The 17,815-nt window shown below is 34.3% G+C and overlaps 3 protein-coding genes across 3 annotated transcripts; all 3 read left to right on the top strand.

The window, feature by feature from the left end:
- Nucleotides 1-942: 942 nt before the first annotated feature.
- On the top strand, nt 943-10,751 carry LOC114369227 (kinesin-like protein KIN-5B). The gene is made up of 24 exons (XM_028326421.1): nt 943-1,095; nt 1,232-1,439; nt 1,714-1,843; nt 2,158-2,313; nt 2,406-2,743; nt 2,830-2,968; nt 3,581-3,678; nt 3,773-3,929; nt 4,012-4,081; nt 4,171-4,247; nt 4,486-4,539; nt 4,631-4,711; nt 4,796-4,907; nt 5,059-5,145; nt 5,399-5,574; nt 5,666-5,827; nt 5,915-6,022; nt 6,121-6,279; nt 9,185-9,268; nt 9,355-9,560; nt 9,686-9,787; nt 9,869-9,978; nt 10,051-10,202; nt 10,345-10,751. Exons 2-24 carry the CDS (start codon nt 1,258-1,260, stop codon nt 10,543-10,545), a joined length of 3,141 nt encoding a protein of 1,046 aa, XP_028182222.1. The 5' UTR covers nt 943-1,095; nt 1,232-1,257; the 3' UTR covers nt 10,546-10,751.
- Nucleotides 10,752-12,326: 1,575 nt separating this feature from the next.
- On the top strand, nt 12,327-13,090 carry LOC114370311 (zinc finger protein ZAT11-like). The gene has a single exon (XM_028327620.1). The coding sequence runs from the start codon at nt 12,388-12,390 to the stop codon at nt 12,928-12,930; it is 543 nt and encodes a 180-aa protein (XP_028183421.1). The 5' UTR covers nt 12,327-12,387; the 3' UTR covers nt 12,931-13,090.
- A 2,464-nt stretch (nt 13,091-15,554) lies between these two features.
- On the top strand, nt 15,555-16,283 carry LOC114370942 (zinc finger protein ZAT11-like). Its single transcript, XM_028328347.1, has one exon. The coding sequence runs from the start codon at nt 15,649-15,651 to the stop codon at nt 16,192-16,194; it is 546 nt and encodes a 181-aa protein (XP_028184148.1). The 5' UTR covers nt 15,555-15,648; the 3' UTR covers nt 16,195-16,283.
- The last annotated feature ends 1,532 nt before the right edge of the window (nt 16,284-17,815 follow it).

Below are 17,815 nucleotides of genomic sequence, written 5' to 3'. Positions count from 1 at the left end.
TGTTTTTGTGTACCTAGAATATTCTCTACCCAAATCTCTAACTATATGACTACATGCTTAAAGAAAAAATAAACAGTCAATATTAGTTCATAATTTATTTTATATTAACATTTTAAAATTAATTTTAATTTTACATTTCAAAAAGTCAACTTTGATAATCAACTAAGGGTATAGATTTACTAGAAGAATGCTGAAAAGTAAAAATAAATTATTTAACACATTTTATTATTCGTTAAAATTTATTAAAATTATAAAATTAGGAAAAAATCATTAAATAAACATTAAAATCCATAAAAATTTATAATTTTCAATGAATTTTAATCAACAATAAAAATGTTTGAAATAATGTGCTAAAATATACTGTTAACATTTATCTTGAATAATAATATATATAAAATATCTTATTAATATTTATTTTTGCTGTCTATATTTATTATTTCTGTTTTTTTCTTATTACATTATATTTTTAGACTTCAATTATATTTATATTTTCTCTTTTTTTTAATCTCTAGGTACCAATTTTTTCCTATTAAATAGAATGATGAAGATCTATGTTATTCATCTATTAAGCATGTTCAACGCGTAAAAAAAAAAAAACCCAAAATCGGCAACTTTTTTTATTAACATTTTTCAAATAATTTTTAATTTTACATGTCAAAAAGCCAACTTTGGAAAAAACTCAAAATTGGCAACTTTTTTTATTAACATTTTTCAAATAATTTTTAATTTTACATGTCAAAAAGCCAACTTTGGGAATGAATCAACGGTATAATTGTATGTACAAAAAAAAAAAAAAATCAACGGTATAAAATATTGGAAAGAAGTGTGGCATATACCTTTAGTTAAAAAAAAAAAAGATATTGGGAAGAAGTTTGAATTTTAGGTCGCAAGCGTTGGAGAGTGTTAATCTCGTAACGGCTATCCGTGCCTAGATATAACTCTCAAGTAGCCGTTGGCAAAGCAACGCGACACTTCATTTCATTCACCCCTCTTCAATTTTCAAACTCCCTTCAAAACCAAATACAAGGAAAACAAAACCAACCTTAAAGGAGGATCTCCTTTCCACCCTCTCTTTTTCTCAGATTCTCCGATCAAGTATGTTCTCACCTTAATTTCCCATGTTCCTGTCGAATACGATACCATTATTAGGATCTGTTCTGTTTTGAACTTTTAAATTGTTATACCTTTGGTTTTTTTTAAAAAAATTGTGGGGTTCATTTGATGTTCGCAGAGGTTGTAATTTTGTAAAAGTCGAAAATGATGCCATTGACGCCTGATCAGTCTAACAAGAAAGTTGGGTCGAGTATGTCGGCTTCTCCGTCGCCGTTCCTGACGCCTCGCCCGGAACGGCGTCGTCCCGATTCAAGGGGTTCCGATTGGGGCTCCAACCGTCAGGACAAGGATAAAGAGACCAACGTCCAAGTTTTGCTTCGATGCAGGTCCTTCTTCTTCTTCTTTCAATTTCAGTCATGGTTTTAAATTGTGGCCCGCAACCACAATTGCGGTGGCAGCGTCAAGGTATTTTGACACTCCGCAATTGCATCTTGATCGCAATTGCGGCCCTATTTTCCCGCAATTGTCCACAGTGTAAAAGTTTTCTGGCTCACACCAACGCGATCGCAACTGCAATTTAAAACCATTATTTTCACTCCGTGACCATGAGCTATGAGATAGATCCATCTTAATAGTTATTTTTATTATGAATAATATCAGGCCACTAAGCGATGATGAGCTCAGATCGAACGTTCCCAGGGTGGTGACATGTTATGAAAACAAAAGGGAAGTCTCAGTTATGCAGACTCTAGCTAACAAGCAAGTAGATAGAGTTTTCACCTTTGACAAGGTATGGTATAATTTACATTTACAAGTATTTAGATTGGCTAATATCTGGTTTAATTATTTATTTGGTTCCAATCTCCTCATAATCTTTACGTTTTAGTCCTTACACCTAAAAGACAGACTCGGTTTTAGTTTCTGTCATCCAAAATTGGGTAGAATAAAATTGATTAAAAAGTGTGTGTAGAGAGACTAAAATGAATTAAAAAGTGTATGTGTAGAAACTAAAACAAGTTAGTACGAGGATCAAATGAGTAATTAAATCTTAATATCTTGTAATGATCTTTTAGTTAACATTGTTTTTAATTTACATTTCTTAAGGTATTCGGACCTAAATCACAGCAAAGATCAATATACGAACAAGCCATTGCCCCAATTGTTAATGAAGTTCTAGATGGTTTCAATTGCACTGTTTTCGCATATGGCCAGACAGGGACTGGTAAAACTTATACAATGGAGGGTGGAATGAGAAATAAGGTATACACATTTTGCCTGCTGAGGCTGGTAAAACTTATATGTCTTTGGTTCACAGAAAGTGTCATTAAATGACATGGTTAGTTAATATACAGGGTGGTGATTTACCTGCTGAGGCTGGTGTCATTCCAAGAGCAGTGCGTCAAATATTTGATATTTTGGAAGCACAAAATGCTGATTATAGCATAAAAGTGACATTCCTTGAGCTTTATAACGAAGAGATAACTGATTTGTTGTCCCCCGAAGACAATTCTAGGCCTACAGACGAAAAACAAAAGAAACCTATAACCCTTATGGAAGATGGAAAGGGTAGTGTATTTGTGAGAGGCCTTGAAGAAGAATCAGTATACAGTTTGAATGAAATTTATACTCTGTTGGAACGAGGAGCATCAAAAAGGCGCACTGCAGAAACGTTGCTTAACAAGAGAAGCAGGTCCCTTTTCCTTTTATTGAAGTTGCAGAAGAAATTCATGTTTGTAGGAAGCTATTTTTTGCTTATTGAATGTTATTTTGGTGCAGTCGTTCGCATTCAGTCTTCACCATTACTGTGTATGTGAAAGAAACAGTGATTGGTGATGAGGAGTTAATTAAATGTGGCAAGCTCAATCTTGTTGATTTGGCAGGATCCGAAAATATATTGCGTTCGGGAGCACGTGAGGTAAAAGCAAAATCTCTCCACTTGACTCTATTTTTGGTGACTAATTGTGTTTGATAGTTTGTCATTTGGCCAGAAAAATATACTGTACTGCAATCAAATAGAAAATTATATATATCCTGTTAAACTAAATGGGTGGTTAAATGATGATTTGACCAGCAAAATAAACTGCATTGTAATGAAACAGCTGATAGCTGACTAGAGATATCATCTTACTTTGAATGTACAATTAATTACTTTAACTTTAAAATGATTATGACTTAGATTAATTATACTTGTAAGATTAGCAGTGGCTAGTTTTAGTTTTAGTTTTAAAATGATTATGACTTAGATTTTATGGCTTGTTTTTCTCCTGATTTTCCATGGTACTTTTTCTTTTGTGTGGATAACAATATGCAAAGACTATGACCTATTTTGGTGGACTTACATAAGTTGTTTTTCAACTGATTGTTCATGGTACCCATTTGTCTTTCTTTTTTGTGGATTTTTATTATATGAAGCCTGCCTGGGATCTATTTTTGGATTGACATTAAATTTGCACCCATGCTATTATATTATGCATGCATTTACAATCATGATATAATCAGTGAATCATTCCGAGTAATAAAATTGTAGGGGCGTGCTAGAGAAGCAGGGGAGATAAACAAGAGCTTACTCACCTTGGGACGTGTCATAAATGCGCTTGTGGAACATTCTCCTCATGTGCCTTACAGGTTCATGCTAACATCATGTTCAATTATCATTGTTTATTTAGAATTTGAAAGACATGCACCTTAAGATTCATGCCAATCGGTTGTGTTGTTTCAGAGACAGTAAGCTTACAAGGATTTTGCGAGACTCCTTAGGAGGGAAAACAAAGACATGCATAATTGCTACTATTTCCCCATCTGCTTATTGTATGGAAGAAACACTTAGTACACTAGACTATGCTAGTCGTGCAAAAAGCATAAAGAATAAGCCTGAGGTCAGTTACCATTGCTATAGTCCCTTACAAGTTAAAATTCTTCTAAAAGCAGTGTTTTTAGCTTTGTGATTTTTTTTAATAGGCAAACCAAAAGGTTTCAAAGGCTGTTTTGTTGAAGGACTTGTACATGGAAATTGATAGGATGAAAGAAGGTACATTTCACCAACCACTATTTTATTAAGTTTTGGAATGTAGAGAAGATTTTGTATCTCATCTTTGTCTAAGTGAATATTGAATGCAGATATTCAAGCAGCAAGGGAGAAGAATGGTGTCTATATTTCTCATGAAAGATTTGCCAAGGAAGAAGCTGAAAAGAAGGTCATATATTTGTTTTTATAGCCAAATAATGTAACAATAATACTATTGGGAAGTTTGCAAATTATCACATCATCTGGGGAAAACAAAAACCACTATTTCAAAATTTTCTGTTAGCAATATTCATATCACTGAGCATGCTTATGTATGTCTCAAGTCTTTTCCTCCTATTCTGCTATATCTTTCGTGATACTTGTTTCAATTTCCCTAGTCTAATGTTTCTTGCAACCTCTTCATTCAGTCAAGGAATGAGAAGATAGAGCAATTAGAGAATGACCTCAGTCTTAGTGAGAAGGTATTCCCAGTCATTTCTTTGTTTGTAATTTCTCTTATCGTGTATGATGGGAACTTTGTTGATAAATTATTTCTTCCCATCTATTTTGCAGCAAGTGGCCAGCTTCCGTGAACTCTATTTAACAGAGCAAGAACAGAAACTGGAATTAGAAAGTGAGCTTAAGGATTGCAAGGTGCATTGTCTAAGTAACTAGAACCTTTTCCTTCATAATTTATCCTTCAAAAATATTGTCTCTCAAATTAAATTCCTCTTTCAGGTGAATTTGGAAAAAACCAGCAACACCTTGCATGGCCTCCAAGAGAATTACAAGCTATTAGTTTCAACCTTGAAGGAGAAGGAACACACCATTTCCAAGCTACTGAAATCAGGTAAATTAATTGATGGTTTGTGCTGGCAGATTTATGCTGTTATTCAATTCACTGTAATTTGCTTTTATTTTGTGTAAATAGCTGGCAGATTTATGCTATTTTTATCCAATTCACTATGTGATTTTCTTTGCTTTGGTTTGTGTCTAAACAGAAAATGCCTTGATTGAGCGTGCAAAGGAAATGTGTACTGATCTGCAGAATGCATCGGATGATATTAATTTACTGTCCTCAAAGTTGGGTATGTTTCTTGTTCTAGTTTTAAAGAAATCTGCTTCATGAGACGTGAAAATGAATTTGTTTTCGAAACCGATATGTTTCTGAAAAGATCTATCAATAGAAAGTTAGAAAGTAGTAAGTATGAATATAATTACTGAAATTTCTTTGGCTGTTTTTTATTATTCCCTTTCCTGCATTAAATTGCAAGTTTTCAACAGTAAAATAGGGGGGGTATCAATTATTTTTCATCTGATGTATTATTATTATTCTTGCAGATCACAAAGAAAGACTGGAGGCAGAAAATCAAAAAACAATTTTGAATTTTGGGTCTCTCTTAAATGGGAGCTTAAAGGACTTGCACACAACCATTACGGGATGTGTTTCTCAACAACAGAAACAACTTAGAAGCATGGAAGACCATGTCAGCTCCTATCTTGCCAGTAAAAATGATGTAAGACAAAGGAAGAAATCTTGTTTCAGTTACAAGTTATGTTTGCCACACGTTTCCACCCATAACTGATTTTATGATAATCTTTTTTCAGGCTGCACAAACTCTAGAATCAAGGATCAACAAAATGACAGGAATTTACACTTCAGGGGTAGAGACCCTGAAGGAGCTAGCTAATACATTGCACATGAAAGCTTCATCTGATATGGAACAAATACAATCTAAAGTTTCATCGCAAACATTGGCTGTTGAAAATGTAACAAAGCAAGATATTTTAGTTGTTTCTTTGTTAATTTCACTGTAGGCATTGACTAAATTGTCATTATGTTGTGTGCCCCAACAGTTTCTTGCCACTGCTGTTCATGAAGCCAAGGATGTAATATGCAACATCCAGAATTCTATTGACGAGCAAAAGCAGCTGCTAGCATTCTCCCTTCAACAACAAGAAGAAGTACGTTTGATTTGTAAACTATTTTTTTGTTTTGTTTTTGCATAAGACTTAGAGCTATAGTTTAATCATGAAATTATAAACTTCGCGTATCAATGCAGGGATTTCAACAAAGTCTGACTTCAGCACGAGTAGTTTCAGAGGCAGCCGTAAACTTCTTTGATGACATTCATCTCCGTTCTTCTAGAGTCATGACAATTCTTGAAGAAAGTCAAAATGAGAGGTTCCAGCAGTTAACTAACTTTGAGAAGAAGTTCAAGGTATGAAAATATTGAACTACTTATACCCTAATCTCTAAAGTCTGTTACTCTGAGATGAGGAGAAAATTAACTCATTTTATTCAATAATCAATCAGCCAATAAATAGACAAGATACATCTAAACTGCAAAGAAACTGCAAAGCTACAAACTAGGGAAAATAAGTGCAACAACCTCCTAAAACGACGTGCAGAGTGCTGCAACAACCTCCTAAAAACTTGGTAACTTGGTAAACTTAGTTAATATCTAAAACTAATCAAATAAAACAATTACATAACTGCCATCTAATTAATTTATTTCAACAGCCTCCCTTAAACTTAATGTTTCAAACATAAGTTTAATGAACTCAAATCTAAAACACATTCAAGTCCCTTACACCTTCTTCCATTGTGCATACTCCAAGCAAGGCTCTAAGTTTCTGGAATGATGCTAATTTGAGAGGCTTGGTGAACAAATCAGCTACTTGATCTTCACTTCTGCAGTGAATAAGCTCAACAATTTTCTCCTTTGTTAGTTCACGCAAGAAATAGTATCTCACGTCAATATGCTTGCTCCTTCCATGTAGCATTGGATTTTTTAAGAGTTTGATAGATGAGTTGTTGTCACAAAAGACTTGTGTAGCTTCTAATTGTTTGAACTGCAATTCCTCCAAAATTCTTCTTAGCCATATATTGCCTGACAAGCGCAAGCAGTTGCAGCAACAAATTCAGCTTCTGTGCTAGACGACGAAGTGACTATCGGTTGCTTCTTGGAGGACCATGTAATAGCACCTGTTCCAAACATGAATGCATAACCCGAAGTGCTTCTCCTATCATCTTGATCTCTTGCAAAATCACTATCAGTAAATCCCAACAAATTTGACTTTGTATCCTTCTTGTAAAACAGCCCGAAATCTCTTGTTCCTTGCAAGTAACGAAGGATTCTTTTGGCAGCCAACAAATGTTCTTCTGTAGGATACTCCATGTACCTGCTAACTAAGCTCACAGAATACATTATGTCTGGTCTTGTTGCAGTTAGATACATCAAACTGCCAACAATTTGTTTGAAAAATGTGTTGCCAACCTTTTTCCCTTCATGATCTTTGTGCAACTTGCAACCAAATGCTGCTGCTGGGTGCATGTGGAATCTGTCCAAGATTTCTCCCACATATTTCTTTTGGGAAATAAAAATACCAGCATTTGATTGTACCACTTCTATGCCAAGAAAATAATGCATCATTCCAAGATCAGACATTTCAAACTCATTCATCATAGACTTCTTAAATTCTTTAAACATGGCATCACAATTTCCAGTAAAAATAAGGTCATCAACATATAAGCAAACGATGAGAATTTTCCCTTCATCCCTAGTTTTAATAAAAAGTGTATGCTCATAAGGGCATTTTGAAAAACCAGATTGAATGAAATAAGATTCAATTCGACTATACCAAGCCCGAGGGGCTTGTTTTAGTCCATAAAGGGTTTTCTTCAATTTGTAAACTTTTTCCTCAGTTCCAATCTTAACATAACCAGGGGGTTGACATGGGGTTGATCAACATATACCTGTTCTTCCAAGTATCCTTGCAAGAATGCGGATTTGACATCGAGCTGGAAAATTTGCCATGATTGTTGTGCCGCCAACACAACCACCAATCTAATTGTGTCATGTCTTGCAACCGGGGAAAACACTTCTTTGTAATCAGTCCCATATTGTTGCTTGTATCCCTTAGCAACCAAACGAGCCTTGTACTTGTCAACTTCACCGTTCTCATTCAACTTTGTTTTGAAGACCCATTTCACACCAATTGTTTTTTGTCCTCTTGGAAGATCACACAGCTCCCATGTGTCATTTCTTTCAATAGCATCAATCTCATCGTTCATGGCTTTGCGCCATTTTTCTTCTTTGACAGCACTCTCAAAAGTTGTAGGATCGCAATCTGCAAACAAAGCAAAGTGAGTAATTGGATTTTGAATTCCAGTTACTTCTTCTAACATGGGAATGAGATTGAGCTGCTATAGGAGTTGAATTTGTGGAGTTTTTGGGCATGTAGGGTACTGATATTTGCTCGTGTTCAGTATCGTTGTCGTAAATGACTTGACTAGGCTGCTGCCTTTCCCATTCCCAAGTGTTTTCTTCATCAAAAACAACATCCCTGCTGATCACAATCTTCTTTGTTAATGCTTTTGAGACCTCACTTACACCAAGGAAGACACATTTTTCAGCCTTGTCATCCAGTTTCTTTCTTTTTACCAAGCGTTTTCTACATTTAAAAGCTTCAAAGCAAGTGTTGAAAATGAAGCAGGAAAGTCTATAACTCTTTGCACAGATCGAGGTGGTGAATATTGCTCCAAAGAATTTCAATTTTTTTGTGCAGAACATGGTATTCGAAGAGAGCTTACAACTGCATATACACCACAACAAACTGGTGTCTCAGAGAGAAAAAACAGGACCATTTTCAACATGGTGAGAAGCTTGCTAGCAAGAGGAAATGTCCCAAAATCATTTTGGCCGGAAGCAGTAAATTGGAGCATTCATGTTTTGAATAGAAGTCCAACCTTTTCTGTTCAAAATATGACACCAGAAGAAGCTTGGAAAGGGAGGAGGCCAGCGGTAGATCATTTCAGAATCTTTGGATGCATAGCATATGCTCTGATACCACTGTTACTCTGAGATGAGGAGAAAATTAACTCATTTTATTCAATAATCAATCAGCTAATAAATAGGTAAGATACATCTAAACTGCAAAGAAACTGCAATGTGCATAGTGCTGCAACAACGTGCAGAGTGCTGCAACAACCTCCTAAAAACTTGGTAAACTTAGTTAATATCTAAAACTAATCAAATAAAACAAATACATAACTGTCAGCTAATTAATTAATTTCAACAAAGTCAGCCTCATGATTGATTTTTTTCCTTTAACCTGAAACAGGAAGAGGTTGAGATAGAGGAGGGGCAGGCCTTAGAGAAAATTGCAGCAATTCTGGCAGCCTTGACATCAAAGAGAACTGCGATGGTCAGTCAAGTGCATTGTTCTGTTTCATTTCCTTGCTGGTGTTGTACATATTGTATCACTGACTTAAAAAAAAATATGTATTTTAGGTCTCAGGGGCATCAAGACATATGCAGGACACTAGCATGCAACAGTCTAAAAGATTGCGGCTAGAGATGCTCAACATGCAGGAAGTTTCAAAAGATGGTACTAAGGAAGTTAATGAGTATGTAGAGAATGTGAAAAGTCATTATGTGGAACAAATATTCTCAGCCAGTGATATTAAAGCTAACATGGAGAATTGCCTCTCGGAGTGGTGAGTTTTTGTTCTGTTCTTAAACTACATATATCTTTCTAGGAATCTATGAAGAATCTATCACAAAATTATTTAATATTGATTTAAAATTGACTTTGCTTATATATTTTTATAATGATATGCAGCTTAAAGACAGTGGACAATTCTAGGAAGCAGTGGGAAAGTGCCAACTTGTCCCTCTGTAATCTCCAGAAGAACAATCTTACAGAGATACAATCCTTAGTGAAGTAAGTTTTGCTAGTTTGTCACACAGACTTGTTCTTAATGAATGAGCTATAGTGTTTTATACTTTTATTAATGTGTAACAGGGAAAACATCTTGACAAATCATACTCTGAATCAACAAATTGGGTCTGCGTCGTTATCTATGGATTCAGATTATGATGCCATAACACGCAACCTGCTGGAAGATGTTAATGGTAAGTAAATTTCTTGCATTATTCTCATTCGTTTTTGTCTCTCATTGGACTGAGTACAAATTGCATTTCCAGGTGCACTGAGGCTGGACCATGAGAATAAGTTGGCAATTGATTCCATGATTACAAGACGGTTGGAGCAACTTAACTCGTTACAAGATAAGCATGGTGAAGATGTATCAAATATCAATATTCAAGCAGAAAAAAGCCTGGTTAAAGATTACTTGGTACATATTTTCTTGTTAAAGAATTATTTCAAATATTACATTTTTTCTTTGTGAAATTTTTTGCATGGCTATTTTTTAGTTTTATTCTTGTGAATTAGACACAAGTTTTAAAGCTTGTTCTGCTTCTTTTTTTTATGAAAAGGTTGACCAGAATGCAAGATCTCAGAAAAGAATTATACCAGTTCCCAGCCCAGCATCCATTGAGGATATGAGGACACTGATCACAGAAAATAATAAGTCCACAGAAAACCCATTGAAATTGATCCAAACAGAAAGCAAAATCCCACGTCTGGCTGCATCTCCAAATAGAACTCCTTTCGCGGACGTGAATTCAGTCAATTGACAATTACATTAGTTTGGGTATGAGTATGAAACTCCACAAAGCTGCTCATCACTTGATGAGCACCTTACGTTTTCCTTCCTATTGTAAAATAACTACTATATGAGAGTTTTCTACTTAATTGAGGAGTGTTTCTGCACGCAAATCTGTTTTTGTTGTTTGTATTTCTCCATTTCTCTATAATCCTCAACGCACATGATTTTTCTTTCTCATCTTATATTTTAGAAAAATCTACTATTTAAATTTTCTAAGCACGCAAAAACTGTTTACAAGTTATCATCACAGTTTTACACTGCTGCCCGCAATAATTGCAGTAAAGATTTATCGTGTGCCGCGTCACATTATTTTTACTACTTTTCAAAATCTGCTGCTCCTCTTTCCCCCATGACTTGGTGTGAAGAAACTTCACTTCCGCATGCGTTCATAGTCTCTCTCTATCTGCCTTTTCAAGTCACAACCATTAAAAGCATGTTCCAACGTGATCCTTTATTCTAGAAATTTGTGCTGATTTTTATATATGCATGTGAACTATGAGGGAGTTGGGGATAATGTTTCAACTTTCAACACAGAGACACATAGGATCTCTCTGGCGGCTCAACTTAACTAGTTAACTAGAACACAAAGAAAAACATGTTTTTGTCACGCATTTTGATCAAATCCGTTTTCTTATACACCAAGTAAAACATTATTGTTATATTTCTTGGACACCAAATTGGTATCACCGCAGTCCGTGTTGAATGAAGACTGAAGATTCCTCACCCACGTAATATACATGCACTTTCACACACAACACACTTCAGATCCGAAGTAACTTCCCCTTTTCTTCATCAACTTTAAACTAAAAACTGTGTTGGAATATTCTGACTAAAAAAAATGGAAGCTTCATGGAACTGTTGTGTATATGATGGGTATATATCCTATTAGCTTTAGTGCTAACGGACCTTTCACTCGGTCGCTCAACCGTGCAGAAAGTGACCACGCGGCTGAAACTGTGAACTGGTATTTGGCGTGCCTGATTGTGGTCCATAAAAAACAAACAAGCACAATATATATTTTTCTCCTCAAAATATCACAAAACTTAGTTGTATTTTTTTATTATTAAAATTTAATATATTTTATGTTCAATAAATATTAAATTTTTATCCGCGTGAAGCTGCACAGAGGCATATATATATATATATATATATATACTAAAATTGAATTTCAACATATTTTAAGCACAAGCAATGAACAAAAAATCTCAAAGGAAACAAAATTTTAAAAAAATGCAAATATTTAAGCCAAATATATTTTTGTTCTCAAAATACTGTTATTTTTATAAAAATCTAATATATTTTAAGTTCTTATATTTCAACGAAAACACATGTTTTAAAATTAAAACCAAATTAAATTCAATAAATATTTTTTTTTATCCGCGTGAGACTGCTGGACAGAAAAAAAATAGTAGTATTAAATTAAAGTTTTATAAAGATCAAAATTGATTTTTAAGATATTTTAGCCAGCAAATAGCTAAGGCAGGTAAATACCAAAGAAGACAACAAGAGGCTGCAAAATGAAATCAGCAATTACGCAAGCACCGAGGGTATCAACGTAAATTGCAAAAAAAAGTCAAAAAGTCAAAAAGTCAAAGTTATTATTATTGTAGTACAACAAGTACGATATAATAATATGTTATGGTGAGCAAAATAGACTTTCCTTGGGTAGGAAGTTAAACAAGAAGCAGTGTCCACTCTCCACGTTACGTACCTTTTTGACTTCCTCCACAAGTGCTTATAAATACATTGTGTTGGGTTGAAGTGTTCCTCACCAACCCATCTCATTCACAACACAAACACATTCAACAACATGGTAGCAATTCTCAAGAGACAGGGAGAAAACGAATCCGAAGAAACCATCATAGGCTTGGCAAAAAGTCTCATGCAACTCTCGCGTGTCCAACAACAAAGCAATAAGCCTCTTCTCAATACCTTTTCTCCAACGGAGTTCGAGTGCAAAACCTGTAACCGCAAGTTTTCATCTTTTCAAGCTCTTGGTGGCCACAGGGCTAGCCACAAGAAGCCCAAGTTCGAAGCTGAAGAACTCAAAGAAGAAGCCAAGAAGACTAAACCCAAAATGCACGAGTGTTCAATTTGTGGCATGGAATTCTCTCTGGGCCAGGCACTGGGGGGTCACATGAGAAAACACAGAGGTGCCATTAGTGAGAACGACAATAATAATAATGAAGCGTTGTCTTCTATAAAGCAAGCAATTGCAAAAGCTCCGGTTTTGAAACGATCGAATAGCAAGAGGGTCATGTGCTTGGAGATGGACCTGAATTTGACGCCTTTGGAGAATGACTTGAAGTTGTTGTTCGGAAACAAGGCTCCTAGAGTCGATCTTTCTTTGTAGAGGATTAATGGATTATTCCTGTATCTTTCGATTCATTATTTGTGTAAAAATTTAGTGTTATTTGACTTCTTAATTTCAGTTCTTCGTGTAGGACGATTTATTTTGAAATTGATTTCGTTGTATAGTTTGATTGATTAATTAATTAGGAATATTGATGGTTGATCGGAGTTTCGTATTTCTAACTTCTAATGAAACCTGAGAAGAAAAGTGAAAGATAAACTATAGCGTTACTTTTCGTGTTTTGTTTTTGTTATTATTGAACGCGTACGCAAATTTCGGGTAATAACGTGTAGATCATTGCGTAAGCAATTCTATGACGTTTCATCCCAGCCTCGCGTAAAGTAATCCCAGATTCCTCCTTTTTTTTAAGTGTAAATACTGATTTTTATTCAATCAAAAAAGAATCAGATACATTTTTGGAGATTTAGAACTTAATTTCTCCTTATTACTACCCCAGTTTTAGTGATTTAGAACTTTTCTTAAAATATAAAAATTGTTTATTTCTCCCGGAGATATACAGTACTTTTTGATTCACCTCCAAAAATTGATTTTAAGTTGATATAATTTTAGGTAATTTTGGTGTAGTGAAACATTTTGGAGTACCTCTTTACTTCAAAATCAATTTTAATTAAAATCAAATATATTCAAACTAAAAATATCTCATGTAATTCAACAGTACTATTATGTCGGTTCACTGAAAGTACTATATATATAAAATAAACCACACTTTCTGTTACGGGGCTATTGTGAGATAGTACTGCTCATTCTTCACAGGTTTGGAGTGGTTTGGACTGAAAATCAATGTTTATGATGATTTTAAGAGTATTAGAAATAAAAATAAAATTAAAATATTGCCACATTAAATTTCAAATTCAAAACATTTAAATACAAGATTAATTAATTTAATTACAAATTCTCTAAAACATATTCAAATCCAATAATAATATGGAGATTGACTTGAAATATAATGTGATGATTTATCCACCAATCTATCATCCTTTTCTGTTTATAACCGCGAACCTCTATCATCCAAACTTCCAGTTTCAACCAATTCTCAAAACCAAAAGAATATCCTGGGAAGTAAACCAATGCTAGTCATGGAAAATTCAAGTGAAGATTCATCAAAATCTCATGGAAACAGGTGATATAGGGCATGAAAATCGTTTAGGCCATCTATTACGCGATTTCGCAATCTCTGCTTTGTCTTCTTGTTCACTCTTGATTCCACCAACGCTTCTCTCGTCACCATTTCCAAGAGGCCCAACAAGACTCCCGATTGGATCGTCGCCATCAAAGTCCTCTTGCTTGTTCACAGGCTTTTGCTCGACGCCCACCCTGCCTTCCAGGACGAGATCATGCACTCCACGCACCTCGGCACCTCGAGGATTCTCAACATGTCTAACTTCAGAGACAACATGCATTCCAACTCATCGAATCAAGTGGGTTTCGTTAAGGTTTACTCGTTGTATCTCGATGCGAAGGTTGATTTTGTGGCTTATAGGAGAAAATTAAGCGACGGTGTTGTTGAATCTGTGGGGTTTAGGGATAAGTTTGGTTCTGCTGAGAGAGAGAGGAATGAGGTTACTCTTGTGAGGGAAATGGGAGCTGAGAGAGTTTTGAAGAGGTTGAACCGTTTGCTGCGGATGCTTGATTGTGTCTTGGGTTGTAGGCCCAGTGGTGCTGCCAAGAACAATAGCTTGGTGCTGGTTGCGCTTTACCAGGTTGTGAGGGATAGTTTTAAGCTTTATGCAGAGGTGTGTGATGTTTTAGGTGTGTTGTTGGATCGGTTTTCACCGAGATGGAGTATGAGCATTGTGTTGTTGGATCAGTGTGTGAAGGCTTTTTTCAATTCAGTCCAAAGACTTGTCGCATGGATTTGCTTACATGGATAAAGACTTGCCACATAAACATATGACTAACAGTGGAAATTGGATTTTAATGATAGAGACTTGGTTGCATAACGAATGTAAAGATAAAAAAATAGAGACTAATTTATAAAATGGATTAAAAGTCAAAAACCAAAATACCTATTCACTCAATTTGAAAGATAAGAAAGAAAAAGAATATGTAATCAATTTTTGTTTATTTAATTAAGCACAGTAAGAGTGAGCAGACGTATTAAATATTGTTCTAATTGAACCCTCTTGAGCTTACCAAAAAAGAATCATCAATCCATCATGAATCCATTTAGTTCCAAAATGTCAACGCAGCACCAGCACATACGTCTTGAACAGAGACCAAAGTTATTCATTCAAGCATGGTATGGAACAGAACACCATTACTAAATTATGTACTTAATTCCTTAGCTTGTTCCCAAGTTACGAGCTCTTTTCTTCGAATTGCATCCATGCTTTCCACAATTTTAAAACCATAGGCCCCGCAAGAATATTTCGTACCCATTAATTAATTCGAAGTTTCAAGGAACATAGATCAGTAGCCACGTGTTCACTTTTATGGTAACCCATTACTTCTCACGTTTACTTCACTTGTTGTGTCCACCACGTCTACCCAAAATCCTATCTCCATCAAAGCAATCCACAAAAGAAAAAAAGAAAAAGATAATCAAAGTCAAAGTCCTCGAGTCTTCTCTCTCTCTATATATATATACCAATTCCCACGCTCTCGGATCTCATCTCACACAACACATTACACATTACACAGTTCACAATCCCAACACCACCCATTTGGGAGAATCAGAATCTAACGAGTCAATACTCAATGGCCATGAAGAGACATAGAGAGAATGAAGGAACAACATTAGAAAGCTGGGGCATGCAAAATTGTTCAATTTCAATCACACCCGACACAACAAGTGTTTCAAGTTCCACCACTTCCCCTGAAGAAGTATTTGAGTGCAAAACGTGCAACCGCAAGTTCAACTCTTTTCAAGCACTGGGTGGCCACAGGGCTAGTCACAACAAGAGGGTGGAGATGGAAGGTGAAGAACAACAACTCAAACTCAAAAACAAGGGCAAAATCTATGGGTTGGGAAAACAAAGTGAGCCCAAAATTCATAATTGCTTCATTTGTGGTCAGGGTTTTTCTCTGGGCCAGGCCTTGGGAGGACACATGAGAAGACACAGAGATGCAACCAACGATGTTTTCTCGTCCATAAACCAGGTTGTTGCTAAAGTTTCAGTTCTCAAGAGATCGTGTAATGACAAGGTTTTCTGCTTGGACCTCAACTTAAGTCCTCTCGAGAATGACTTGAAGTTATTGCTGTTCGGGAAAGTGTCACCCAAAGTTAATCCTTCTTCCTTCTGATCATTTTTTGTTTTGTTCTTTCCTTTGACACAATTAATCATTCTTTGAATTATTTTATTATGCAAATGGTGGATTCTTTTTTTTGCTTAGTTTGTCCTGTTAGCGTTTTTATTTTGGTTCCTGGGAGTTCAATTCGTCAGTTGAATATACGAGTGAGTTAACCAGAGCTAATTAGTAAATCGAGTTGCATTAGTCAATTCAGTGTCATTGTAATGTAATGTGTGTCTGTGATTAACATTGTGTTTGATAAAAAATGAATGAAAATGTAAGAAATAAAAAGAGAAGATAATGAAAAGTGAGATGGTTTAGTATAAATGTATAAATGAAAGAAAGTTGAAAACTGATCAAATATTTAAATTAAAGTGATTAAATAAATAAAAAAATTAAAAATAAATCTTTATGACATTTCAATTTTATCTTTCATTCTAAATTTAGACAGCTTTCTCGGTTACACATAATTTTAAGTGTCCTTAGAGATATTCTATGACTAATACTGTGTTTGATAAAAATAAATGAAAATGAGTGAAAGTGTAAAGAATAAAAAGAGAAGAAAAAGAGTTGAAAGTGAGATTATTTAATATAAATCAAAGAGAGTTAAAAATGATAAAATATTTAAATTAAAGTGATTAAATGGATGATAAAAAATTAAACATTTATTATATTCCAATTTTATTTATATTCTAATTTTTTTTATCAAATTATTTAAATTTATTACATCATCACTTAATTGTTTATGTGACACTCTATTAACATCTTATGTTATTACATAACTTAATTGATTATATGATATTTTGTGAATATGTGATGTTAATATTTAATGAACTTTGATTGACAGTATAGTAGATAATAAAAAAATATAAAAATTCAAATAGTAAAATAAAATAATAAGTAAAATTCAGATAATAAAATTAGAATGAATTATATTATAGGTAAAAAGGATACATTTAATAATTTTTTTACTGCAATTTAAACATTTTCTTTATAAGTATGCGTATATTTTTTTTTTATCGATGTCATTCCAAGTTACAGAGAAGGACCACTTGCTTCTTTGACTGTCTAGCTCGCAATTTTGTGAGTCTTATAATTTTATATAAATTTAATATTTTAAATAAAAAATTCATTTTAATGTTAAAATTATTAAAATGAATACTTAAATTAATTACATTTTTGACAAAGTTATTTTTTTTAACCCTATCCTAGTCGAGGTCTGAGTGTGAACAACTAATATTTTAAGATATCAAGATTCATTTAAAAAATTAATTTCTGAACATTAGATCATATTTTCAACCGCAACTTAAAGACACAAAATTATCTACTAATTAATCGTGTAACACCATCTTCGTCTTATAAGAAAGTCATTTAATGCTAAAAAAGAAAACAATTTCTCATTATCTGATTAAAAAAAGATAAATGTAACTTACTTTTGTCCAGTTAAAAATACCAAGGTCAATGAGGCAGTCCAACAACCGTAAATAGTCCTACTTTCCATGTTCCCATAGATTTGAAGCATTCGTTAATGATTATTATTAAACAAAAATAGCCTCCAACAATTGGTTCATTTGTTTAAATCGGTCAAGTTCCTTGACTTTGTCTCAAACCGCCTATAAATACCAATCCCATG

This window comes from Glycine soja, chromosome 10 (genome assembly GCF_004193775.1).
Source record: "Glycine soja cultivar W05 chromosome 10, ASM419377v2, whole genome shotgun sequence".
NCBI lineage: Eukaryota > Viridiplantae > Streptophyta > Magnoliopsida > Fabales > Fabaceae > Glycine > Glycine soja.
The sequence above is the reverse complement of the archived record's forward strand: the minus strand, read 5'-3'. Positions and strand labels throughout refer to the sequence as shown.

Bases quoted from the DNA above. Each gene is read 5' to 3' on its own strand.
- LOC114369227 (XM_028326421.1), top strand. From the start codon at position 1,258: ATGATGCCATTGACGCCTGATCAGTCTAACAAGAAAGTTGGGTCGAGT. The intron at 2,314-2,405 runs GTATACACATTT...GTTAATATACAG, and splicing joins AGGGTGGAATGAGAAATAAG to GGTGGTGATTTACCTGCTGA. The intron at 4,082-4,170 runs GTACATTTCACC...TATTGAATGCAG, and splicing joins AATTGATAGGATGAAAGAAG to ATATTCAAGCAGCAAGGGAG.
- LOC114370311 (XM_028327620.1), top strand. From the start codon at position 12,388: ATGGTAGCAATTCTCAAGAGACAGGGAGAAAACGAATCCGAAGAAACC.
- LOC114370942 (XM_028328347.1), top strand. From the start codon at position 15,649: ATGGCCATGAAGAGACATAGAGAGAATGAAGGAACAACATTAGAAAGC.